Source organism: Enoplosus armatus, chromosome 7, assembly GCF_043641665.1.
Source record: "Enoplosus armatus isolate fEnoArm2 chromosome 7, fEnoArm2.hap1, whole genome shotgun sequence".
Classification (NCBI taxonomy): Eukaryota; Metazoa; Chordata; class Actinopteri; order Centrarchiformes; family Enoplosidae; genus Enoplosus; species Enoplosus armatus.
Genome location: NC_092186.1, coordinates 2,423,364 through 2,450,584, shown reverse-complemented (window position 1 = coordinate 2,450,584; position 27,221 = coordinate 2,423,364). Strand labels below are relative to the sequence as shown.

The window sequence follows — 27,221 nt, the reverse complement described above, 5'->3', positions numbered from 1 at the left end:
TCACTCCCATCAGTTAATATTTTTATTAACAGGTTGTTTAGTCTATAAAATGTCCATTAATCGTCCGTTACAGCCGAAATAACATCTTCAAATTCCTTAATTTGTTTACAAGGATATAAAAGTACAAAACCTTTTTTTGGACTTTTTGCTTGATAAATGACAAACGATTATCAGTTAATTATTTGTCCATCAACTAATCAACTAATACTTTATGTACTACAATATTTCCCTCTAATTACTTCCCATTCAAGTCTCTTACAGACTCTTTATTTTCAGATGATCATGTAACGATATTCATGGAGAGATTTCCTCCTGCAGGAGGTTCATGAGTAGAAAACAGTGTCCTGAAGCTGGGAGGGGCTCTCGCTTCAGCAGGGATTCATGTTTTCTCTCCAACCGTGAACTTTAAAATGCTTTAAAATAAGTTGTATCGTTCCTCATAATGCTGCAAACATGAGGCCTTCTGCAACAAACTGATGACAAGAATTTATTTGGAAGAATTTGACGTCACAGTTTCAGATTATTGACGGGTTTGAAACAGACGGCTCATCGAGTCGTCGATCTTTTCATTATCATTTTTTGTCTCATTATTATTTGAGCAGCAAATCCAAACTCAAGGTCTTGAGTTTACGTGTTTTATTATTATTTTGTATTATCCTTCTTAGGTATACATCAACAGTATCTATTACGATTATCATTATTATCAAAAATCCCTGCATTCTGCTCGAAGTGGTTTGAGGCTGCAGCTGATGAAGTCTGACATGTCGGTGACCTTTGTGACCTCTTGACTCGGCTCATCACCCGCACAGTTAAACGCGGATTTGTTTTTCTTTCCTCTAAAGCTGCAGATCTCCTGGAGACCCGCAGAGGTCGCTCTGCTCTCTGCCGCCTCTCCCTCCCCTCCCCTCTCCCTCCCCTCATCCTCCCTCAGATATACTACAGCACAGAAAGGGAAAAAAATCTGATCAAGCTTTTCCGGTCTGCTAGCCCTAATTTCCTCTCAAGACTTCTGGCGTTGGAGCTGAGGGGACGCGCAGGCAGGAAACTGGGGCAATTAACGGGTACCACCGCGACCCCGCACGCCCCCGCACGGCTCCTCCAAACGGGCGACTGCGTAGGATAATGCGTCCTGTCGGCGGGGTGATGCGCTCTGGGAGGAGGAGTGTGTGAGGGGAGAGCGGAATGGTTCCGTGCTCTCCCGTCCGCGCGTCTCTCCGTCCCCGTGAAGCCGCCACAGAGCGCCCGCCGATGCCCGTCATCCTGTCCGCCGCCCTGCTGCTGCCCCCTCCTCACATAACTCGGCGTCTTTGTCGCTCGCACTGAATCCGCTCTTTAACGGCAGGAGCGGGACCGCCACGTCTTGTTTGCCGCCCCGGCAGCAGGAGCAGCAGGCGGCGGCAGCAGGCGACGACGCGGCGGCCGCTGAGCTGGACTTAAAGTCTGGACTTAAAGTCTGGACTTAAAGTCTGGACTTAAAGCCTTTGCTGTCGTGGACTGGAGGACTAGCGGGAGGACACATAGCGGGTGGAAACCTGAGTCCAGCGGTGATGAGAGCTCACTCCGAGTGGATTTCGCTGGTGTGCTGCCAGACGCATCTGGAAAGGATAACACGGGGATACACTCCCCCCTCCAGAGGATAATTCACATCTCAGACCCTCCAGTGTTTCAGCGCTGATGCCTTTTAGCTTGTGTTTTACTGTGAAAGTGCTTTAATCTCACTGACACTTAAAACCCCTGCCTGCTGTCAGTGTTCACGACCAGATTTCCTCTTCACACCAGTGCTTTGGACATGTGGGACAACTGGTGCATTCAGTGAGCGGTTAAAGGACATCCTCACCCGGGAACCAGCACAGATTTCTGCAAGGCTTCCTCGAAGCTATGCGGTGAAGATGTGTGCAGCCAGGTTCAGTGGCTGCCTTAATGGCTGTGCAGAGGAGGCCGCCGGTGGAGCCGCGGGGGCTGCTGGTCCGGTCACGGCCTCCAGGATGCTGGACTGGACAGAAGCCGGTCCCCGCATCCTCCACAGCCTGGAGATGGGGACGGTGATGACCGTCTTCTACCAGAAGAAGTCCCAGCGGCCCGAGAGGAGAACCTTCCAGATAAAGCAGGACATGCGGCAGATAGTGTGGAGCCGAAACCCTGACAAAGTAGAAGGAGAGCGTGAGTATTGCCAGAAAAGCATGAATTGATTCCTGGGTGGGCCCACTGGGCACAGGCCCAGGGACCCCCTGACCCCTGGAGACCTGGGCCGGTGCCCACCGAGCCTCACACAGAGCCTCTGTATGAAGTGACTGTTAACATGTGTTGTTGGAAAGTTACAGAGCGCAGTTAAAAGTAGGGATCCATCCAACCTTAGTTTGTTGTGTCATGTTTTCCTTCATGTTACAGCCGAGGCTCCAGTAAACGTTCATTAAAATACAGTAACATTAGTAAAACAGCAGAACAGCCCTGCTTTATGCTTTAATATGTTACTTGTGTTGTGTGCTGGAGTATTTAATTTGATATGTGTGCAGAGGAGCGTCAGAGGGGTCAGTGTCTTCATCCGCAGCCTGAACTGAACACTGAAGTTCAGCTGTAGTCTTTAGTTCAGCAGCACCTGCGAGTTCACCAAATGACCTGAAACTCAAAACAACTATAAAGAGACGAAACATGACCACAGAGAACAAGACAACAACTACCCTCCTTCAGTTTGGGGGTCTTGCTCCTATGTAAGACGGGGGTCGGGAGCCCATTATCAGTCCGTTCACGCCTAACAGACTACAGTACACGACACCCCTCTCGCACATCATTTATATTGTGTGCTGGTCTCAGATCCTGTGTCAGAGGCTGAAATCTGAGAAAATGCTGACGAGCACAGAAGCAGAACACCAGGGACGGCTTCTTCTTCAGTGTGAGCATGTTTTAAAGCAGCAGTTCCAACATTTTGGCTCGTGACCCTTCATCAGTCGCAGAGATTGGTCCCTGAAACCTCTGCAGCCCTCCCAGAATAATGGAGATGAACGAAAAACTAAACGGCACCATCTCCTCTGTTTGCTTCAGATTACCCGCACACCTCAGTGCCATTCGCTTTCATCAGGACTATTTCTTCATTTGAAAAAGTTCAAACTGTTCACATTGAGGTCTGTGGATCATCCAGACGAACGGGAAGAAAGTGTGTCAGAGGTTTGTAACTCTGCTCTGCTCCGTTAGGATGAACTGTTCCTGAGCTGTAAAATGTTGAAAAACACAGTATCAAAAACTTTAAAGTAACAGAAGTTGGCACTGAATGTCAGAATTGTAGCTTTCACGCCCAATAAAAAGTTCTGAACCTCGGGTATCATATCGGATGGGAGATGGAGAACCTGTTTATCTGAAGTTGGGGTGAAGAGGCCCTTTTAAACAGACAGCACCCGGCTTGGTTTTGGTCTTTTCTGAGTGTACGCCGGCTGTAAAGGTGTAAGAATGAGGTTCACTGCGTGTGACGTATTGCTGTGGTAGGCCGCCCCGCCCCCTCCCTCCTCCTGACCCGACCTTGCAGCTGAGGCGCTGTCACGGCCTCCTCAGAGGACAGACGCGTCACGACCCCGTGACCTCTGCTTCCTCCATGTCAGCCTCCCGGTAACTCTCCAGACAGACCAGCGTGCATCCTGCTGCCGCATGGATCTGAGTCCTCGCCCAGCCCCGAGCTGCCTGTCTGTCTGCCAGACACACCGCCTGTCTGCCTGTCTGTCTGCCCGACACACCACCTGCCTGTCTGCCTGCCTGCCTGCCTGCCTGGCTGTCTGACTGGTTGTGGGCTGAGGCGATTGAAGCAGCCTGCTGGACTGGACTGGACTGGAGTGGAGTGGAGTGGCACCCTTGAAGCAGCAGGCTGTTGTGGAGCGGCCTGTTGGAGCACCGTCCTGCTTGTCTGGGGTGTGGAGGCTATTGTCTGTGCCCTGGATTCTGTGGCCTGGGGGAGGATTTGTTACAGTGTCTGTTAGCACTGAGAAAACTTACGGCTTTCACAACTGGCATGATAGAGTTTCCTTCTGTCTGCCATGTGTTATTCTAACTCGCAGACTTTATGGTAGCACGCTGCGTGAAGAAAAAGACTCCACCAGATAGAAATAAGTTTAGTGAGGAGTCGCTCAGGTTTGTTTTCTCACCACCCAACTGAAGGTGATCATATTAACACATGCGCAGCATTTCAAACATGGGAAAATTAGGAAAGACGTTCACCAATTTGATGACGTGTATGCATCATAATGAAACGTGCTGAAAACACAGAAAGCCCAAACAGAAGAGATCTGAGCTGCAAAGTTTCTGAAGGGACGCTGAAACCGACGCACACAGTTTAAACTGAAGTAAACTTGATCCTTCGTTCTAATTGAACATTTGCCAGCAGCATTGACAGCTAGTTGACCTCAGGAACACAGTTCACGAGTCCAGGTGAGTTCATCGCTCTCTGTCCTCAGTTTCACTTCTGTTCTGTGAAACTTTCTGGGTTTGCAGCACGTTTCTGTCTTCAAACTGGTGAAGACGATTTCTGCGTTTTATCTCTTTACAGTGTTTGTAGCTCTGAGGACTTCTTCTGTTTTCTCTTCTTTTCCATCTCCAGTAACCCCCCCCCCCCCCCCCCCCCCCCCCGCCAGTCTGTGAGACTAATGGCCGCTGCACACATGTAGGTGTTGTTTCTGCTCAGGGAGCCTCATCAATTATTTATCCACAATCATAAACCGCGTCAACGGCGCCTCCGTTAGTCCAGGGGACAACAACTACGAGTCTGAGCGTGCACGAAACCACAGCGAACACCTCCACCCCTCAGTCAGACTCTACACACACACACACACACACACACACACACACACACACACACACACACACACACGCTTTCATAACCCCTTCACAAACAGCCTCCCTCTGGACAAACCCACCAGTACATTCCAGGAACTCAGCGGGTCTCTCCTTCACTTTATCTCCCACAGCTCTATCTCTCAGACCCCCCCCCCCTCCTTCTCCTCCCTTCTCGCCTCTCCATTTTCCTCCCCCAGCTGTCCTCTCCCACTTTCCTTCCCCCACACACACCCAAGCACATTCAAGCCTGTCTCTGACCTCCCATTTCACTTTCTCGTCTATTTTCTTTCACTTTCTGTTTGAAAGTCAGGGTCGTTCATCTTTGTTCTTTTGTTCTCAGAGATCTCACTCATATTTATCTAAGTGACCCCTTCACTCTGCCTCCTCACCTCCCTCTTCTCTCCTGCTTTTCCTTCCTTTGTTTTTGTTGCCTGATACTTTTTTTTCTACTGTTTGCTTTAAAATAAAGTTTCTCCCTCAGCTTTGCTACACACACACACACTTTTGTGTTTTTCTTTGAGATGAGCGCTTTGGCAAACAGTGGAGGTATTAAATCCCGAGGCACAGGAAGTGTGGGGTTATCAGGGAGTGTCTCGCTTCCTGTCTCACATTGAAGGACTGGCTGGCTGCAGGAAAACAAAAGTTCCAGCATCTTCTGCAGGAAGCGCAGACATGGACCACAAATGAGGCGCTGGATGCCTGAGACACTCGGGGCGGTTTGCACCAATGAGCAATTTAAAGCGCGATCGGGGTTAACCACAGCTCGGTTAGACTTGGCTGGATCCAAAATTTAAAATAACTTGTTAAATAAACCCTAGTTTTTTTTTCATTTTATTCAAACCAAAGACAAATGTCATAGTGATACTTAAAGTTCTTATTTCATCCAAAACTACCAAAGAAAACGAAAAGAGGAAAGAAACAAATACCGACAAGAAATAACAACCTGCTGCATGTGGACATCTGAATAATCAGAACCTCCTCTCTGGGAAGTCGGCCACCTACAATAGTCCTCCATCTTCTTCCGAAATGACCATACTGGGATTTTCTATGTTGTAGCAAATGTACCGCAAACCACGATCCTGTGTTGTAACCGTTTCATATCATGTATTTTGTTCTTCCTTCGTTGCCATTGGATTCCATTTATTTCCGTACAATAATCAGTTATGAGTCTCTTAAGACTTGCTTGAGTTAAAGAGCAACTCTCTCCATGTCATATCGCTTTGATGCACTACTGTCTAATATGTCATGTTGCGTCATTATTTGCACGACTGGTTGGGCGATCGAACGTGGTGAGCAGCCCTGCTGTTTCCCTGCGAGGCAGCTGTATGCCCTGAATGTATAGCAGAGGCACTGCAGGATAGCTTGATGCTCCTCAGTCATGAAAACTTAACGTACGTGTAGGTTGACTTAAGTGATGAAACTGGCAGACAGCAACAAGGCTCAGATTTTCATATTGTACAGAAAGAAAATGAATGGAAACCAATGGCTGCCTAAAGCAGAAGTAAAAGTACCTCCAAAAATGTAAAAACTGTATATAGCATGTCTGTGACACCGTGTGTTTGCAACATGCAGCACCACTTTTGAAACCGTTGTGCACTAATCCAGGTCGGAACAGTCTCTTTTTCAAAAAGTCAAGTTTTAACGGATTCAAACCAACACGTAATTCATTTGAATTGTGAACATGTAGCGTTATTTTACAAGCTTTATGTTCCGTTGAGCTCATAAGGCTGTAAATTATGAATCAAAAAGTTCATTACAGTTCGAATATTGACGTGTTGTTTTTCGAATAGGAAATGACAGCCCTGATCCAGGTTTAGAGTCAGTCTCCGTCAGGCTCTGTACTGACCCCCTGCTATTTATTAGCAACTTTATTTCACCACTTTTCAGTCAGCATCCCTTCTGTCCATTCGTCTTTCCATTTTACAACCTGCCCCAGAGATTGTGTTTCATTCTTGTCTCCCTTCGTTTGCTTCCCTGTAATTTATAATCTCCGAGCAGACTTCTGCCATCTGGTAGGGAGTGAGCTCACCAGCTGTACCAGGAACAGTTTGTCTCACTGGAAGTTCACTGCAATTATCAACGGCTGGTGGTTTCAGGTCAGCAGTGTACACAACTCGTGGTGCGTTCAGGAACTTTCATTCAGTCTAAGCAGTGCCCGTCCAGCACTGAGAGAAGAAAGACGGTTCTGTGTTTCCTTTTTTATGTTACTTCAATGCGACTGTTGAGTATCTTACTCTCTGATGTATCTCCAGTCGGGCCTCTGTGTGACTCCCCTCACCTCTCCCTCCTGGCCGTCAGAGTTTACTTCAGGCCGCTCTCCGAAGCAGTTGTGTGTCTTTATCACAACCATGTTTACAGCCTGGACCAGGATTAAAGGCTGCAGTGGGATCATGCTGTGTGTGTGTGTGTGTGTGTGTGTGTGTGTATACTCTCCTTACCTATCAGTGTCTGTGTGTTGTGGAGCGAGACAGGCAGGGTGTGTGTTAACACAGTCATGGTGAACGAAGTGTGACGTTGGGCGAGCGGTGCATCTGTGTGCCTTATTGTCCGACGCCCAGACTAACTGTCAGGAAGTAATAAAAGGAAAGACTGGAGAAAAACCAATACCAGGTTTTTGGGTCATTTTCAATGATTAGTCAACGTTGACCGTGACCGTCTTTGTACTAACATCAAGCTTTGTTCTGGCTGGATATTCTGTTCAACAAAACCTCCGAATTCCTCAACACAAAGCAGCCAGAAAAGAAATAAAGTTGAAAACTAATAACAGTTTTGAGCTTCAAGTCTTAACACAAAGTTCAATGTACTGTAATGGCTAATAAATGATTTACCAAAGCCTAATAGATTTGTTGTAAGCCATCAATAAGAACAACGTTTGGGTTGCCAGGTTGTGAAAAATCTCTCTCAACCCAGGTGTCTAAGTTGGATGGATTTTGGTCCCGACGCTCTGCAGCTTTATTTCCAGAAGTTTAGTAATCAAACAGACATTGGAGGAGTTTTTCTGATGAATTAAAGATAAAGCTGGTATTATTTTATGTTTTCTTTTATTGCCATGGAAAGACCAAAACCAACAATGTGTTAGTCCGTCTCTCAATACTCTCTGACGTCCCCACCCTGTCTGTGGCTCTCAGCCTCAAACCCATTGAAGACGTAAATCTTTAAAAACAGGTTACGACACAAATAGTTTCATTAAGAAAACAGACGGCCACTGTGGCTTTAACAAACGTTACTCAAACAGGAGGACATTTATTGGGGACTATTTTCAGCGGCGGATTCATGTAATTTATTTTGACTTACTCCCCCAGATACTATACATAGAAGATATATCAATACGTGTTAGAGGAAGTTATTGTGCTGTGCAGCATTGATGTTCTGTGTTTGTGGGAATTGTTGCAGAACTCAGATTCAGTTTCGTGTTCTTCTGCTGCTTCCAGCTCTGAGCCGCCTTTCAGCAAAGCCCGGACACGTTTCCATTTGAGGATAATGGACCTCTCTCTTAATCTCATGCCAAACGTGCTCCCTGTCATCTCCACATGCAGGAGGCTCCGATAGAAACCAGATTTCTCCTCTCGGCTGATTGATTCAGGATTATATACATTTGTTTTCTACCTGTTGGGCAGATCGTGTTGATATCAAATGGGAACAAGTCTCTGTTCTCTACTTTATTCCTGTTTTCATTTAGCTGAAGCTTCTCTGTGGTGGAAAATAGCATCCAGGAGTGTGTGTGTGTGTGTGTGTGTGTTATAGTAGGCCTGTGCATCTATGAGTGTGTGTTTGTGTGTTTGCACAAGACATCTGTTATGTCAATAAGGCCAACGCTTTCTTTGTGGGTGTGTGTCGGCTGCTGTGTGCAAGTGTCAAAGTGGAGCCCAGAGTTTACATCATGCTCTGGCTTTAAGCCCTCTGCTGCAACACAAGCTTTCAATAGCTGGTCGTTGATGTATGGATTACTTATTAAATGTAGTGATAAGCGGATGAAAGCAGGTATAATGTTGTCATCTGCATGTGTTGAAATAGAACTACAACAGGTTAAAAATCTATTTTTTTTGTTTTATTTGTGTATTTTTAGCCGCAGCTAGCGGTGTGGCCGGTCGGTCGGTCCACCACTGATGGTCCAGACTGAAATGGACTAGTATACATACAGAAATACTTTACTGGAAGTTTTACAGTACCAGTGCTCCCATTCAAGAGTAGAAAGTAGCATGAATTTAGGACTAAAGTAATCTGGCAACCCTGTTTGTCTCCCATCAGCCTCAGCTGTACTTTGTATTTAGTGCTAATTAGCAAATGTTAATATGATGAGTAAGATGATCAACATCAACATTATAGCTAAACATCAGCATTGTAATTGTGACTATGTTAGCATGCTGTCGTTAGCATTTAGCACAAACGCTAACAAGGCTGTAGACTCTGTTTTAATCCAGACTGACCTTTTAAAGCTGTGTTGTTTTAATGAAGGTCATTAATATATTTAATATATATAATGTATACTTTTTTTTGTCAGTTCAAGAGGTTTAACTCTGTGACTTGATTGTAATGGTAATACATGACAGACACAAACTGGGGCTATAAGGAAAAGCAGACTCAATAAACATGTTTAGTAAAATTAGCACAACTAAGTCATTAAAACCCTGAATCACTATTGCAAAAACAGACGGAGGAGCTTAAGCAACATTTTATGGGCTTTATTTTGTCTTCTAGGGGTCAAATTCAGTTGTTTCAACACTTATTCCATCAAACGTTTAAGGGACGTCTCGAAGCTGTTAGGGATTCCTTTTCCTAATAAATGTGAGTCAAAGCGAGAGTTTGTTTGGCTGCTGCTGCTAAAAACCTCTGCAGACTTTTGGAGCATCCTGCCTGTGTGTGTCTCTGGACTCACACACACACACACACACACACACACACACACACACACACACACACACACACACACACACACACACACGGACACAGAGTGCATTTGTTGCAGCAGATTTCTGTGTTTGCCAGGGAAACGAACAACGTGCCAAACTGTGATTTATGGTCGTGCATATTTGTGTTCATGCAACACTATCCTTCCTTCCTTCCTTCCTCCCTCCTCCAGTCGACATACGAGAGATCCGGGAGCTGCGGTTGGGAAAGGGATCCCGCGATTTTGAGCGCTACCCGGAGGAGGCCCGTAAACTGGACTCCGCCCACTGCTTCATCGTCCTCTATGGGCTGGAGTTTCGCCTCAGGACGCTCAGCGTGGCTGGTCAGTGTGTATATACTGTGTGTGTGTGTGTGTGTGTGCTCGCTGGTGAATGTATTTTCACAGTTACTGGTTGTTCGGAGATTTTCTTCACAGTCCTGTCCACCACAGCGCTGGAGGTCAAAGGTCACACCACATCCCCATTTCATTTGACAAATATCCGCCAATCAAATTCTGAATCTGTCGATCTTTCTGTCCATCAGTGTCTCAGAACATATTTCCAGAGTTAAACGTTTATTTAAAGGACACATTCGGTTTATCACACCTTGAGTCTAATGTTTTGTAGTTTTGGCATCATCATCATCATCATCGTCATGATTGATTTCTGGGATCCTGGAACACAGTAACATCTCTGTAATGGGTCGAATGAACAGTCACACAATCAGTTATTATCCAAACATTACAGGCTGCAGACCGACCTTGTGGTTCGAATTGGACCTGCTGTACTTGCCGTAGCGTGTGCACAGTTTTGGTCGAGATAATCTGCTTGTGTTTCTGCCCAGTCTGACTTTGTCGAAGTGATGTATCCGTGTTTCCACATCTCATTTATTACTTTCAGTCAATGTTATCATGAAAGTAATGGACAAAACTACAGAAATAAGACCTAATTATCCTTTAAATAAACATTTATTTTAGCTGCTTGTTCCCTAAATTTACAGTCTGATATTTGCAGGACTAGGAGTCACCACAGTCACGTACGTTTAGTCTTTCCTTCCTTGTGTCTCTGCAGCCTTCAGTGAGGAGGAGGTCAACATGTGGATCACTGGACTCAACTGGCTGATGGCTGACACTCAGAGAGCGCCCGCACCACAGCAGATAGACAGGTGTGTGTGGACGCGTACGACTGTCGCATGTATTCATGCACTGAAAGGAATATCTATCGTTTCTGTTGAGGATCAAAAACTCACCACGCGTGGGTTTGAGAGCAGCTCTGAATAGTTTGTAACTTGCTCCTTTTACTGAAACGACGAGTTGATTTGAGTAGTTGATCAACAGAAAATTAATTGGCAACGATTTTGATAATCGAATGTCTAAGTAAAAATGCCAAAACATCAGTAGTTAGTTACTTCGACATGAACATTTGCTGGTTTTCTTTGTCTTCTATGATTGTAAACTGAATATCTTTGAGTTTTGGACAAAACAACAGTGAAAAGAATCAGTTGTGTGAGCGTTCCGATTTCCTTAAATTGTTCTCTTCTGAATGAACGGTACATCCTCTTATGGAGGCATTGTCTTTTTCCAGCCATCACTGAAAACATCTTTCACTTTGTATTGTCAAAGTTAGAAACGTGGTGACTGGTTTTATTGGCCAAGTCATTAACCCCCCCCCCCCCCCCCCACCCCCCGTACGAGCCATGCAGTGATATGGGGCCGCATCAAAAGAAGAATCAACCTGGACGGGAAAGGGAGGTGCCGGTCGGAGCAGAGGACAAATATTTGTTTTGGGATGAAAATATTTACTCCAGATGAATGTGCGGAGGCAGTTCTGGCTTCTGTGGCGTGAACAGAGAACAGAGAACAGAGAACAGAGAGAGGCTGTGAGGATGTGTAGGAGAGTTCTCTTGTTGACATAATGTGAGCCGTATATGTTTGGAAATGGTCAGAGGAAATGAAATTGCTAATTTTGTCTGTTTATGACAGTTGTGTAAACTGTTTGGGGAGCAGATTCATCGGCTGAATGTGACAAATACAGACAGGCCGCAGTTCAAACTCGACCTGAGTGTCGACCCACAACTTGTTGCTCAAAGTCCAACTGACATTTGAGCTATATATAAACTCTAATGATACTACAGCTATTGTGCGTATTATCTTTCCATTTTACAAAAGAGGAGAAAGATGTTTGTGGACGTGTTGATGGAAACTGTGTAAGCTTTAAGCCTCCTGGTGGGCAGCGGCTGACTGATGTGCTGACTGGAGAACGTCACAATCGTATGTGAAAGTTGACACAAGGCGCCGTATTAGCCACGTCTGTCCCTTTACAGCCGTCGACATCAGGCTGTTTATTTTTATTCCACTTGGATGATACTTTTGGATTCATGTTATTTAAACACCTGCGGAGTCAGTGTTCATCCTGCGTTATAGAGAGCAGGCTGTCCAGTGTTAGCCGTCTTTGGTTTATGGGTTCAGGTGATGGCAAAAGACTTTATTTAAACATATGAACAAGTATTGAATGTAAGCATTCAAACTGTTTTGTTAGGATCAAATAACAGTCTGATCTGTCATTTTTCCTTATCATAATAATATTGCTAGGACTAACTAGCTCTACACTGCAGGACGAGAACGTTGCTCTTTCTTTATTTCCATGTCCTCTACAACTGGACTGTTAGCTTTAGCATGATAGCATGATATCATGTATGTAGCCATCGAGTGCATTGTTTTTCTTTTGCATCTTAATTAGCGAGCTATTGCCGATGAAATGGTCTTGCGGCGCCCTTCATTAGAATTGGAAGTGGTGAATCTGCCACCGTTATCACTGTAAACTTCATATGTGCCATGTGAAAACGCGTGACGTTATGAACTTTGCTGCCCACACAAACATAATAAACTACAGTCACATAATAAACTACAGTGCTGACATTCACGGCCACGAGTTCTTCTTTTGGGTAATTACAAATTTGACCAAATAAGTGCACAATTCAGAACAAACGCTGAGGATTTTTATAGCGATTTCTTAACAAAATGTACGTTTTATTTCAGTTTCAGCTGTCAGCAATCACACACATCTTCTCCAGGAAACGTGTGATTTCTATTCTTAAGTTCAGTTGTAATAATGGCCCTGGTTCTCCCTCCCTCCCTCCCTCCCTCTGTAGGTGGCTGAGGAAACAGTTTGAAGCCATGGACAGGAGCCATGAGGGCAGGTGGGTGACTCGCCACAAACACGTCAACACCCACTCGCAGCTTTTACAGCGGCCCGTGATGCGTGCTCATTGGCCGCTCCGTCACAGCAGGTGGAAGGTGGAGGTGAAACCAGATCCAGATGTCATCAAAGAGCGTGTTACACCCCCGTCAGGGATCCGGCCTGACCCTAACATCCACAGGCTGACACACACATCCACAGATCACACTCTCTCTGTCTTTTTCTTTTCTCTCGTGCTCGCATTAATAAAGTCCAGGCTTCTGTTTGGGTGGAAGCCGCTCCAGGACAAGGCTGCCACCTCCTGATAAGCAGCAGGAAGTGATGCGTTGGGCTGGGAGAGGGCAACTTCCTGTCTCCTGTGAAAATAGTAACAGTAACAGTAGCTAGACAGAAGGAAGTGGGTGGAGAGAATCAGAGCTGGCAGCGACGGCGGTCGTTGACCCCGATCCTCTCTGCCTCAGAGAACTGACCTGGATTTCTTTTTTTCTTCTTCTACCTGCTTTTCTCGCTTCCTTCCTCGTTCTGTTGCCGTCGGCTGACGGCTGCATGTGTTTTGTCAATCAGTAGAAGTGATTATCCATGTGCTGTTTGTCCTGGGGAAAAAGAAGTGGAGGTAAAGACATCAGCAACTGCAGCAACTCATGTGCAGACATACTAAAAACCTGACAAAACAATCTCACCACCAGCTATTAGCTGTTCTGGAGCTTTTTTTTAATCATCATCACATAATGTTCATCAGCAGATGGAGTTCGCCCAGTTGTTTGTTTTTTTCTGAGCATCTTAAGGACTCTGTGTTAGCTTATAGGTCAAGCGTAGAGGTTCAATCGTCACCTTAGGAACAGATAAACTTTTAAGCCAACATGTACGAGAACATCCAAAAACTACTGGGGGAAATCTTCCTGCAGGTTATTTTCAATCAAATCCCAAATACACCGTCCTGCTTCTGGAAATACTCACTAGAAAACTAAACGTTTATGAATCCGCTGCTGAGTCCCTAATAAATGCACTGCTTCCTTCTGTTTGGGTGAAACCACAGCGACCAGCTGTTTAAGAATGAATGAATGAACGTTTTCAGTAGGAACCAATGACTTTTTGACTCCAGTCTCATCCTTTAAGCAATGAGACGGAGTCGAGTGTAAAAAGTGTAGAAATCTGTGTCCAGGACAAGACATGCCCCCTTCCAGCCGTCCCCTCGCTCTTGGCCTGGAAATATCGAATCCTGACACTGACATTATCTCTTCAAACCACACAGCGCCATCTCCTGGTGAAAACAATATCACTGGGTCTTCAATGAGAGGCTCTCTAAACGTCTGAAGTCGACTGGACTAAAAACGGCGTGTTCAGATAGAAACTCCTTTAATGTTTCCTCTCTCGTTTCTTTTTCAGCATCACCGTGAAGGATGTGAAAGCTCTGCTGCCTCAGGTCAACTACAGAGTCCCCAACATGCGCTTCCTCAAAGACAAGCTACAGGTCAGAGCAGACTGTGACTCGGATTCCTTTTACATGTCTTTGTCCGTCCTCTCCTGGATGTTCTGACCAACATCCGGTGTCACACTAACTCACGTCCTCCCCGTTTACACAGGAGGTGGAGGCCAGGAGCGACCTGTCGTACCCCAACTTCTCGCAGCTCTACAGGACACTGATGTTTGACGCACAGAAGAGTGTGAGTGTCAGTTTGGGGTTTGCACACTCACACATGCTGAGTGTCTGTATGTCACTGTGGCGCTGAGCTGCAACAACATGCTGCTTTTCACAATTTATTGTCGAGATACAAGATTTGTAATCAGCAACATTTCAGGATCTTGTCTCGTCACTTCTGTATTTGAGCACTTGTGCACTCCGTCACTTTGTCCTTTGCTGTTTATGCTTCACCTGGCTCCCTCCCACCTGTCTGTCACCTGGCCCCTCCCCTTTTGTTCCCAGATTATTGAGCAGCTGGAGCTCTCCTTCCCTCTGCGGTGAGTCCCTCCACCTCCACGTCTTCCTCAGTGTCCACTCCCTCGTCTTCATGTCCCCCACTGTTGTCCAACTTCTCTTTAAAACACACTTATCAGTGTCCCAGGGAAGGTTTTGGCTTTCAGGAAACATTTCCATGTGTTTTTGCCATTTTAATGGTATTTAAATGTTTCTTTCTTGGCTCTCGGGATGGGAAACATTTTCTTAATGTTATGGGACATAAACCTTAAAAAATGGCATACTTAGAACTGGCATAGGTTTGTTGCCAAACGTTTGTATGTTAATGTCTCATTTCTCCTCCTCCCCCATTAAGTTGAACCTTTCTTTAACTTCCACTCCTCTGACATCTTGAAAATCGTTGTCTGTTTGTAGGAATGTTGACAGACCAGAGCTTTGTCAGATCTCCCTGTACGACTTCCAGAAGTTTTTACAGATGGACCAGAAGGTACTGAGCAGATTCCCCCTGTCAGCACAACACACACACACACACACACTCTCTAAAAACTGCTTTGCGCTCACTTCTTTATCCGGCTTGTCCTCAGGACTCCTGGGCTTCGGATCTGAGTCGTGTCAGAGAGTTCCTCTTGGGGTACATGAGGGGTGGAGCGCAGCCTGAGCCCATGTTACAGCTCGATGAGGTGAAGCACTACAAGGACACACAAATAAACACAAATGAACTGTGGAGATTTTTTCCTACCTTACAGTTGTGTTACTTTATGTTTCCAGTTCCTGACATTCCTGTTCTCCAAAGAGAATTCTGTGTATGACCCCCGACTCTCCCCTGTCGTTCCCGATGACATGAAAAGGCCGCTGTCTCAGTACTGGATCTCCTCTTCACACAACACGTAGGTCTCAACGTGTGTCCCAAATGTCCCTAAATGTCCGTCTGTTAGACCCCCATGAAGACACGTCGACCCAAACATGAAGCTTGTCTCAGCTGTAAGACGAGTTATTGTATTGAAAAGAGCTTTAAGGAGATAATAATTCAAACACTCCACGTTTAGGAAACATTTAAGAGTTGCATGAAAGAATAGAGAATGACAATGACACTTAGCTCAGCCTAGCTTAGCTTAGCACAAGTCTGTGTTGTATATGTGAGTTTAACACATCTAGAAATAACACATGGTTTGATGAGCAGTTAGCTTAAACACTGAAGCCAATAAAAGCTAGCTGCACAGAGCAGAATGTATTTAAGACTTCCTGCTAACAGTTTTAGAGTTCAAGGCTTTTTTTCTTTTGGACTAGCTGTTTCCCCCGTTTAGTCTTTCAACTAAACATGTTACCTTCATATTAAATGTAATGCTGAAACATTTAGCCGACTAGTTTCAGTAGATCAACAGAAACACCACCTTTTAACTGAGTAATTGTTTAAGCCAGGAATCCGATCTCCTCCAATGGGATTAATAAATGTGTCACTGCTCTTGTGAACTTCCAGCTACCTGACAGGTGACCAGTTCTCCAGCGAGTCATCTCTGGAAGCCTACGCCCGCTGCCTGAGGATGGGCTGCCGCTGCATTGAACGCAAGTCTCCAACCGTTTGAAAGAAAAAAAAGAAAATGGAATAATGTGGCTTTAAGCAGCGACCCACTGGGCTCCTTACTGTTTAGTTGCTGCTCATTCAAATGTCTTCTGCAACACTTCCTTAAACACTGGTCACATATGAAGCGGCAGATTTGTTTTGGTCTGGTCTTGTCTGACTTTATTTCGACTACAGTAGTCTGAATAGTCGAGGTTTGTTCTTAAATCTGTGTTGTTGGATCTTAGTGGACTGCTGGGATGGACCCGACGACCTGCCAATCATCTACCACGGACACACTTTAACCTCCAAGATCAAATTCCTGGATGTGCTGCACACCATCAAAGAACACGCCTTCGTCACGTCAGAGTAAGTGGATGATGCCGACATGAAGCTCGATGTCAGCAGGCATCAGCCCCCTCGATTTGGTTTTTAAAGTCATTTCTTTTAATTATCATTCTTCTGTCTGATGTAGTGTGGTGAAACTGTTTGATGGCTGACAGTACTGAGAAATAATAGATTTCTTACCTCTTAAACACCAGAGCTGCTGTTGTGTCTGCGCAGGTATCCTGTCATCTTGTCCATCGAAGACCACTGCAGCGTGGTCCAGCAGAGGAACATGGCCACGCACTTTAAGAAGGTGTTCGGAGATCTGCTGCTCACCAAGCCAGTCGACAACAACGCGGAGGAGCTCCCGTCACCCTGCCAGCTCCGCAGGAAGATCCTCATCAAGGTACGTACCTGCACCTGTAAGTTTGAGAACCACTGGGCTAGACCATGTCATCTGGAGAGGAGGTCCAGGCTCAGTGCAGGCTTCAGGCCCTCCAAAGGACCCACTTTTGTGGCCTACATCCTTGTAAGGATGTAAGCACTGAATTAGGATGCAGCTCTTGTCTAGTTTGGCTGTAAGGCAGCTTTCAACCAACCATCACTCACCCTGATGACCTAAGTTACAATGTCCCTGAACAGGACCTCTGACCTCCATGGATGAGATAAAGTTGGTCAGACAAGTTGTTAACTTTTTGGACACACGTCACGAGGCCCAACACGGTGCATGGAGGCAGTGAAATATTCCCACATTGTCTTAGTGATCACAAAGGAAACTGAGCAGCTGTCATTGGTGTACATCACTCTGTCACAGCACAAGAAACTGGTGGAAGGCACGCTTTATGAAGAGGTGACGTCAGCCAGCTACTCTGAGAACGACATCAGCAACTCTCTGAAGAACGGCATCCTTTATCTTGAAGACCCCATCGACCACGTGAGTGTGTCCCAGTGATGACGCGGGAGACATGCAGTCAGTGGAGTGTGTAGTTCTACTGAAGTGTGCTTCTGTGTCATTTACAGACGTGGACTCCACACTATTTTGTCCTGACCAGTAACAAGATTTACTACTCGGAGGAGACGTCTCACTATCAGACAGCTGATGAAGAGGAGGAGGATGAAGGAAAAGAGGTATGGAGATGACGACGATGAGGACAGGGGTTTTAATCATGTAAAGACGATGCTGACGCTGTTTTTCCTGTAATTCTTCAGGAGTGTAACAACAACGAGCAGCACTGTGCGGAGCGCTGGTTCCACGGGAAGCTGGGTGGAGGTCGCGATGGTCGACAGGTGGCCGAGAAGCTCCTGCAGGAGTACTGCGAGGGCGGGGCCAAAGACGGCACCTTCCTGGTCCGGGAGAGCGAGACGTTTGTCGGCGACTACACCCTCTCGTTCTGGTCAGTAACAGCACACAGGAAGTCTCCTGAAAGGGACCTCAGCCGCCTCTCTTTGGGCTTTCTGTCAGTGGAGACGAGATAAGAGAGAAATGGGAACAAGAGAAGAGTTAGAGGGAATGTAGTGACACATTTATAAGATAGAGGTAGAAGAAAAATCATAGCTGCAAACCGGGTCAATCTGAAGTGAACTGAACATGAAATAAATGGAAAAAATAAGGATGAAATACACATTTGATAACTGAAAAAATAACTTTTACACTTAACAGTATTAGCAAGATTCCCATTTTTATTTAAATAAAATAAATCAAAGTAAATTTAAATATAAAAATGGATCAAATGCACAAGTCATCCACTACATCTGTCCGCTGTCTGGCAAATTATTAGAACAATCACTCAATAACTAAATATTAATATGAAGGAAAATGTTTGTAAACTGTCCAGTTTACGTGCAGTTTTCTGAAGCTTTCAACCACATCTTGTGGATGGAGTTGCTCAGTTGTCATGGAGATGGTTTCGCTGTTATCATGTGACCTATGCAGGGTGAGGAAGGCCACAAGATGTGATTGAAAGCTCCTGAAACAAATAAAGTTGGATGTTAAAGCTGCTGTTTTGTTTTGCAATCTGGATGAAATTTGAGCAAATTCTAGAAGAATTTGAATGTTTGAATGAGTTTTACGACAGATGAGTGGAGATCAACGCGCTAACTCAGTCCTGTTCCTCCTCCCCCAGGCGCTCTGGTCGAGTCCAGCACTGCAGGATCCATTCGCGTCAGGAGTCTGGCTCCACCCGCTTCTACCTGACTGACAACCTGGTGTTCGACAGCCTGTACCGCCTCATCTGCCACTACAGAGACACGCCTCTGCGCTGCAACGAGTTCGAGATGAGACTGGGCAGCCCTGTACCTCAGCCCAACGCCCACGAGAGCAGAGAGTGGGTGATCAAAGCCCGCAGAGACATCAGAGGTCATTAGTGATATTAGTTTGTTATAAAAGAGTTGTGTGTTTTCCAGGTGGTTCCACTCCAGTCTGTCCCGTGTTCAGGCTGAACACATGCTGATGCGTGTTCCCAGAGACGGAGCTTTCTTGGTGCGAAAACGCAGCGAACACAACTCCTACGCCATCTCCTTCAGGTAGAAGACGCAAACACTGAGGCACAATCGCATGACGATGACATTAACTCTGTTCTGAGTGTGAAAACAGTTTTGAGTTTCATTTTAAAACCACCACAAAGAAAACGCGTCCCTCTCTCTCTCTCTGTAGGGCGGAGGGTAAGATCAAACACTGTCGTATCCAGCAGGAGGGCCGTCTCTTCATGTTGGGCAGCTCGGCAGAGTTCGAGAGTCTGGTCGACCTCGTGAGCTACTACGAGAAACATCCTCTGTACCGCAAGATGAGGCTCCGGTACCCCATCAACGAGGACACTCTGGACCGGATGGGCACCACGGTTAGTCAGACACAGCTCAGCTGAAAGACACATATCGGTGTTAAAATGTGTTTTACTGCATTAAGAATCACATAGTAAACGTTCGCATTACTGCTGTAAGTGCACACCTTTAATGGTTTCCATTCATTTACATACCATATGAAAGTCGACAAACTTGACTTAATATCTGCTATTGTTTTCATTAGAGTTTAGGGCTTCAATTAGTTTCCAAAGTCCAAGACGTCGTCTCTAAAGTGGTTGTTTTTTTTTTGGACATAAATAATCATTTATCAAACTTGTTGTTTCTTTTTGTGGATTAATTAATCAGTGAAGTCAGAGTTACATTATTGTTGCTTGACAATACAGTGCAGACTTTTCTTGAACTGAATTCTGACCATGCCATAATAACGTCGCAGACATTAAAGTCCTACATGGTTTTCACTGTGATGGTTCACATAATTTAAGTTGAATGTCTCTGAAAGTAGATTTTTTTAATACCACTGTGAAATGAATAGAATACAAACCAGTGGCTCAAGACTGTCAGCAGTACACAGTCATTTAACCATATAAATATCATGACATGATATCAACCATTTCAACATTAAATCTATGAGATAAAAGCAAACAACAGGAGTTATGAGTTCAATGGCAGTGATCATTATTTGTTGTGTATTTGTCAGGAGCTGGACTATGGGGCGCTGTACGAGGTCCGCACTCCTCATTTCTACGTGGAGGCCAATAAGATGCCAACAGCGAGGGTGAGGGAGACACACTATGTATATGATTGTAATCTTTCTGACTTTGGCACCCCCCAGTGGTCGTATTTAAAACACACTGTGTCAGAGAGGAGTTGAAAGACTGATGGCGCTCCTCGCTGCTGTGTTTCAGTGTACGGTCAAAGCTCTGTACGACTATCGAGCTCAGAGGGAAGACGAGCTCTGTTTCCCCAAACAGGCGCTCATCCTCAACGTGGATAAGCAGGAGGGCGGCTGGTGAGTGAGTCTCAGTGGACACGTGACTTCCTGTGTGCCTCCTTCACATTAAGAGCGGCTTGTCGTGAACCTGCTGTGTTGCCTTTAGGTGGCGAGGTGACTACGGAGGAAAGAAACAGCTGTGGTTTCCTGCAAACTACGTGGAGGAGGTTCCCAGCTCTCCGACCAGAGAGCTGGACGAAGTAGTGAGTTCTGATTCTCACAACACGGAGCCCAGTTTCAAAAGACCAACTTGCTTTTCCAATAATAATCTATTTTCTTTGTATTATTCTGCGGTCTCAGTCCACAGAGAACAGTCCTCTCGGAACATTTCTCAAGGGCTTCATCGATGTACCCACCTGCCATGTAGGTGAGTCCCACCAACAAACCTGTTCCTGAGGCAAACAGGTGGTAACTCATTTATTATTAACTATTTAACCCAGACATCCGACCGAGCTTACAATCCAGCAGCAATTTACAATTTAAACTGTTTGTAAACTTATTTACCTTATTTTTGTGTAAACTACACAATATTTCCACATTGAACTGTCAAATTGGATACTGCAATTTTCCACTTCAACCAACCAAAGCTTGAACAAAAACGTACTTGCAGATACATTTCAAGCTCAAAGGACTTTTGGCCACGTTGGTCGTAAAGCAGTCAAATTTTCCTCTCTGACTCACAACTTGCAGAGTTATGCAAAAGGTAGCAAATTCCACTTTTAGGCAAGAGTGATTTTACCTGTTTATAAAAAATTTAAAAAAAAGTAATTCCTAGTAAACTGATTCATTCCTGTTTTAATTTTTTATATGGCTCTATGAGCAGATCTGCAGTGTTTTGTTATCCATTATCCCTCATGACAAACTGCCTAAAGACCAACATCTAATTATCTATTCTCAAATTCTCAAAAAACATCTGCCCTTCACACAAAACTGTCTCTGGCACTTCACTTCTTCCGCCCTCCTCCCATCATCCCTCACTCCGTCTATCTGTCCAGTGGTGCATAAGGATGGGAAGAACTCGCGACCCTACGTGTGCACGATCCACTCCCAGCAGCTGTCGTCTCACCCGGTTCAGACTCTGGACGTGGCGGCCGACAGTCTGGAGGACCTGAACAGCTGGGTCAGCAAGATCAGAGAGGCTACGCAGAACGCTGATGCCCGGGTCAGTAATTATTGTCTCGTCTATCCAAAGTGATGCAAACTACATCTCGGATGAAATATTCCTGAATGCAGCACTGCAGCAGCCGTCTGATCTTTATTCTAAAAATCATTTCAAATTTCATTCTAACAGTTCTGAACAAATGTTAGAACTTTTCATTTTTTTCCCTTGCTGCTCACTCAAAATCCAGTATCTGAAGGGGATTTTTATGTACCGTATGGTTGGCTTATCTCCATGGTAACAGATGCAGGAGGAGAAGCAAATGGAGAGGAGGAAGAAGATCGCGGTGGAGCTGTCTGAGCTTGTGGTCTACTGTAGACCTGTCCCCTTCAACGAGGACAGTAAGGATCAATCTGCTCTCTTTTCTTCTCTCGCCTCACTTCAACAGTTTCTGTGCGTCACTTTTTAATTCGCTGCTGCTTCCAGAGATCGGGACGGAGAGGGCGTGTTACCGGGACATGTCCTCCTTCCCAGAGACGAAGGCAGAGAAGTTTGCGACGCGCAGCCGAGGGAAACGCTTCCTGCAGTACAATCGCCGCCAGCTTTCCAGAGTTTATCCCCGAGGACAGAGGCTGGACTCGTCCAACTACGACCCGCTGCCCATGTGGCTCTGTGGCTCCCAGCTGGTTGCACTCAATTTCCAGACCCCAGGTCAGTGTGTGAATATACCGGGTACTATGTGTAGCATGTACACTCTCCTCTTCTACAGAGAGACAGACATTAAGTTGATTCAGCAGGTACTTTTTTTCTACTGATCTCAGACACAAATGCATAAAACTGAAAGAAAAGAGGAGAAAGAAAGTTGTAATATCAGAATGTGCAATTAGCACTGATATAGTTGCAGATAAAATTAGTAAGTTGTTAAATACTAGTTCAGTAGCAATAACTCAAAACATTTTCTTGTCCACCTTCTGATCGGCAAGTTAACCCCGATCATCACGTTACGCCTCCTGTTTCAAATTCCTGCAATAAAGTGGCCACCAGGGGGAGATATTGATATACTGCAACGGTTACTGGTTAACAGGAAAAAATACAATTCTGCTAGAGAAAAACCTTTGGCTTCTTCAGGCAGATTATTCAAATAAAACTATCTGAGAAGAAAGATCAACTATTTGGTTCAACTGGTCACAATGATAAACAATGTGATGTGATCGCTTTGTTTTATGTAGCAACGACGCATAAAATGTTTAACTTCACTAGGTGACAAGGAGCGTCTGAAAGCATCATTACTTTTGGGCTTAATTATGAAAAACATACATACTGAATAAATATGAAAGTGACTGTGTGTGTGTGTGTGTGTGTGTGTGTGTGAGTAGACAAACCCATGCAGCTGAACCAGGCCTTGTTCATGCTCGGAGGTGGCAGCGGCTACGTTCCCCAGCCTGATATCATGAGGGACGACGCCTTTGACCCTTTCGACAAGGACACCTTACATCTGGAGCCGATCACCATCCAGTTACAGGTCAGATTGATCACAGAGAGAACAAAAAGAAAACCTCTTCTTTAGCCTGGATTGAACTAGTATGGGATTGATTATGTTCCGATAGGTGGTGGGAGCTCGTCATCTGCCTAAAAATGGCCGCAGCATCGTCTGTCCCTTTGTGGAGGTGGAGATCTGTGGAGCTGATTACGACAGCTGCAAGTGCAAGACAGACGTTGTAGGTAAGACAGCCGCTGCTTCGTGGCCACAACATGTGAACCCTCAACTCCCTTGATTTGCATTCATGTTGAAATATGGCTGTGTACTAATTGTCTCTTCCTCCTGACCCCCCACCCCCAGCTGATAACGGTCTGAATCCTGTGTGGGTGCAGAAGCAGTTAGTGTTTGACATCCACAACCCCACCTTCTCCTTTCTGCGCTTCACTGTCTACGAGGAGGACATGTTCAGTGATCCTAACTTCCTGGCACAGGCGACCTACCCAGTCCGTCTGCTACGAACAGGTAAGCGTGGAATAACTCGTACGGATTTTGGACGATTCAAACCAAAGCTCTTCTTGCCAGTGTTTATTCTACGTGTTGACTGGGTTATGTTTTGTCAGGCTACAGGAGCGTCCCTCTGAAAAACAGTTACAGTGAAGAGCTGGAGCTGGCGTCACTTCTGGTCCATATAGAGATCGTCAATGCAAAGGTGTCACTCTTTTTCTTTCTCTTGCTTACAGCTATGGCAACATACCTTGTCATTATTATTCTTTCCCAATTATATTATTTATAACTAAGTTAGTTAGTTTCTAATTCTTGGATTTATTAAATTGTACAGCATAATGTTGTTAAAACTTTTTGAAATTAAATAAATGATAATACTGAATCATCACCAGCCACCTCTCATACGCACATCCATCCACAAACTGTAACTTACTCTGGCCTTGCTGTTCTCCGATCCCCACTGTGGCTGCAGGAGGAAGACGACGAGAACCTGTACATGTCCATCCAGCGGCTGCGGGATCGAACCAGCGAGCTGTCAAACCAGGTTTCCCTCCTGGAGAGGTCGGGCTCAGGGGACCTCAGCTACCAGCAGAGTCTGGAGGAGCTCAGAGCGGCTCAGGACCAGCTGAGTGAGCTGGTGGAGGCTCGAAACCGCAGGTGATTGATCACTGAAGAAGATTTAGTAAAGAGGCATGGATTCATTGATTTATGTAGACATCTGTTTAAATTCCATGTATTTTTATTTTTATTTATTATATATTTAATATTATGTTACTTATTATTAGTGTATGGATAAGTCAGCTTCCTAATAATATTGTTAAAACAATTCACATTTGAGAAGCTGGAATCTGAACTTCTGCCATTTCTGCTTAGCGATGAATTGATCGTTTTACTTGTTTCAGCGCTATTTTTTCAATTTAAGTCTTGTATAAATGTATCCGTGTAAGATATACTATCTGGCAGAATATTAAATAGTTTTTAGTAGAGTGCTACTTCAAATTGAGGCATCTCCAAGTGAAAATTAGTAATATTTATTTTACCTAAATTTCCCCATCTCCCCTGTTATTAAACACTTGACATTTAATCCTAAAATAAGACTTGACAAATGTCCACAAACACAAGCAAGGGATGACATTGTACGGAAGTAACAGAACCTTTCATGTACAAACTAATATTTTTGTTCTGCTTTTCCAGGCTGGTGGAGAAGAAGAGGAGGGAGAAGCTGAGGCAGCAGGTGGCAGCAAAGCGCAGCTAATCCTCCCGTCCACCAGAGAGCGCTACACTGCAACGCAAACGCAGCCTGATGCTCGCCGCCACCGGAGCTGTGCAGTGACGGCCTCAGAAGACAACAGGCTCTCTACAGCTGCGACATGCAATCCATTCATAACTGGAAACAAAAACATGCTCCTTCACAAAAAAATGTGAGACTTTATTGCAGAGGAAGAAGTGAAGGCCTAAGTGATAAACCGAAGCATCTCATGGACTTAAAAAAAACAAAACCTCACAAAACTAAGCTATAAAAACAATCATGGAGGCTGAAACACATTAAGAGCAAACTAGAGACACGCAGGCAGGAGATTTCTGAACTGAAACGATTAGACAGAAAATTAATCTGCAACAATTTTGATAATTGATTAATAGATAAAGTAATTTTACAAGCAAAAATACCAAACATTTGCTTTTCCCTTTGCTGCTTTTCTTTGTGTTATGTGATCTTAAATTGGGACAGAAGAAAAACGAGCTATTTGAAGACGCTACCTTGAGATTCAGGAAATACTAAACTGACATTTTATGGACCAAACAAGTAGTTAGATAATGACAGTAATGGCTAAGCTAATTATCATAAATGTGCTACCGGCAAACTGCCTCAACAACAAAAAAAATCAAAAACAAATATATTTGAAATCGACATTTTCAGGACATTGTCAATTTTTACAACAAAAGATTAATGCTGTCCAATAGCATAAAGATTACATGGATCAGGTCTGATTTAGCTCCGATAGGCCACAACACTTAACTGAAAGCAACAGATGCTTTGGAAATTAAGTGTGGAGCTCAACAAGTTCACTCTTACTGTGTTTTGGTCTTTAATAAGAAAAACGGGATATAAAAAGGGAGAAGAAAACTCAGGTTACACAGATGGATGAATTAAAAAAAACTCTGATATCTGGAAGGAAAAGGGAGCAGAGGGCACACGTAGCAAGAAGGAAATATCATGTTTGTGCCTTTGATGTTGTGTTTTGTAGAGTTTAACAAAGTTAAAGAAAACTGACGGCTCTCTCTACAACTGGAATAGTGGCCCTTTAAGGGAAAACTACTAAAACTGGAGGAGGAATTCACTCGTTCGGCTCGGACCACTACTCATGAAATGGGTTTAAAGGAATTTAAAGACTGACACCTGTTCCTCCTAATCAAGACAAGGTCTTTTTTGGGTGATCACATGAACCCTGCCCCCAGGTGGCGGGGGTTCCTGTCACAGACGTTCCTGTTTTACCTGAGAGAGCACAAACTGGACGAACTGTGTCGAACAAATCCTCACCAAACCACACCAGGAAGGTCTTTTAATACTTCTTCAAAAGGGCTCAAAATATATCTACACTACCTTCAGAGAGGCATGAGAGCAGCAGGGGAGGAGGTGAGCGCCCCCTGGATGTCACCTCACAGGGGCTCAGGTGTATCCGTCACAGTCGGACACATTCACGACAAACAAGGGCTATCACAGAAAATTAGCAAAGAACTCTTTTACCTGCCGGCTCTGATTTCTCGCCTCACATCTGAACCACACGACCAGGATCAGTTCCCATCATCTGGCACTAATCAACAGATGTGGCTCAACTGGTCCTGGATCTGCCAAAAGCAGCTTCAATTCGACCCACTGCATGGCTTCATATCTCTTAACGTTCCCCCTTCTGTAGCCCCCCCCCCCCCCCCGTTTAATTTCTCATTGTATATAACTTCTTTTATTTATCAAACAGATGTACATCCTGTTTTAATAGATGAAAGAACATACCAGAAGAATGATAATGGACTTCAGATTGAAGATACTGTAACTTCATGTAGAAATTAATAGTGTCCCTGGCGCTCCCTTTAAATGTCCCCATAGACACAAACCTCTCTTTCTCTCTACGCTACAGTTGCACTGGGTAGCGACTTCTATGCAAAAGGTCGTCTTCTTGGCCTATAGCCATTGTGTATTAGGCGATTTGACTCAAGTTGTGTTTTCTCTCCGTATCTATGCTAACTGTCCAGTATTATTACTCTGCATTACAAATCCTGTGCAAGTTTCCATTTAATAAAAGCTCTTTCATGTACTCCTGTCTGCGCTGTATTTTTGCAAGAATGTAGGAAATAACAGTGAGGAGAGTGATTAAAAGCCATTTCTTTAACAGACAGAGAATTAAAAATGTGAGAAAGGGCCACAATTTCACGTAGCACCTGTGAAATCTACAGCTAATGATTGATTTTTACTGTAGTGAACTGCATTTGACGGCTTTAAATGAATGAGCAGTGTTGACACGGTGACTGACTTTCAAGAAAGAACCATAATATGTGTCTTTTAAGAATTCAAATAATCAGGAATGTATTGGATTCTGATCTAGTTGTTGTACAAGTTGGTACACTATGTTAAATACATACCCAGAACAGCATA

The 27,221-nt window shown here is 44.7% G+C and overlaps 1 protein-coding gene across 1 annotated transcript; it reads left to right on the top strand.

Annotated features, from left to right (window-relative positions):
- Positions 1-1,889: 1,889 nt before the first annotated feature.
- Positions 1,890-25,153, top strand: LOC139287318 (1-phosphatidylinositol 4,5-bisphosphate phosphodiesterase gamma-1-like). The gene is made up of 32 exons (XM_070908292.1): positions 1,890-2,160; positions 9,896-10,045; positions 10,773-10,866; positions 12,853-12,900; positions 14,286-14,370; positions 14,483-14,563; positions 14,824-14,858; positions 15,229-15,301; positions 15,399-15,494; positions 15,583-15,701; positions 16,292-16,377; positions 16,621-16,741; positions 16,937-17,105; positions 17,514-17,633; positions 17,720-17,827; positions 17,909-18,093; positions 18,823-19,023; positions 19,103-19,222; positions 19,353-19,536; positions 20,196-20,273; positions 20,404-20,507; positions 20,596-20,692; positions 20,790-20,856; positions 21,485-21,651; positions 21,893-21,989; positions 22,075-22,299; positions 22,965-23,110; positions 23,196-23,310; positions 23,429-23,590; positions 23,689-23,777; positions 24,045-24,229; positions 24,767-25,153. The coding sequence occupies exons 1-32, from the start codon at positions 1,890-1,892 to the stop codon at positions 24,825-24,827; spliced, it is 3,939 nt and encodes a 1,312-aa protein (XP_070764393.1). The 3' UTR covers positions 24,828-25,153.
- The last annotated feature ends 2,068 nt before the right edge of the window (positions 25,154-27,221 follow it).

Bases quoted from the DNA above. Each gene is read 5' to 3' on its own strand.
- LOC139287318 (XM_070908292.1), top strand. From the start codon at position 1,890: ATGTGTGCAGCCAGGTTCAGTGGCTGCCTTAATGGCTGTGCAGAGGAG. The intron at 19,537-20,195 runs GTTAGTCAGACA...TGTATTTGTCAG, and splicing joins TGGACCGGATGGGCACCACG to GAGCTGGACTATGGGGCGCT. The intron at 23,591-23,688 runs GTAAGCGTGGAA...ATGTTTTGTCAG, and splicing joins AGTCCGTCTGCTACGAACAG to GCTACAGGAGCGTCCCTCTG.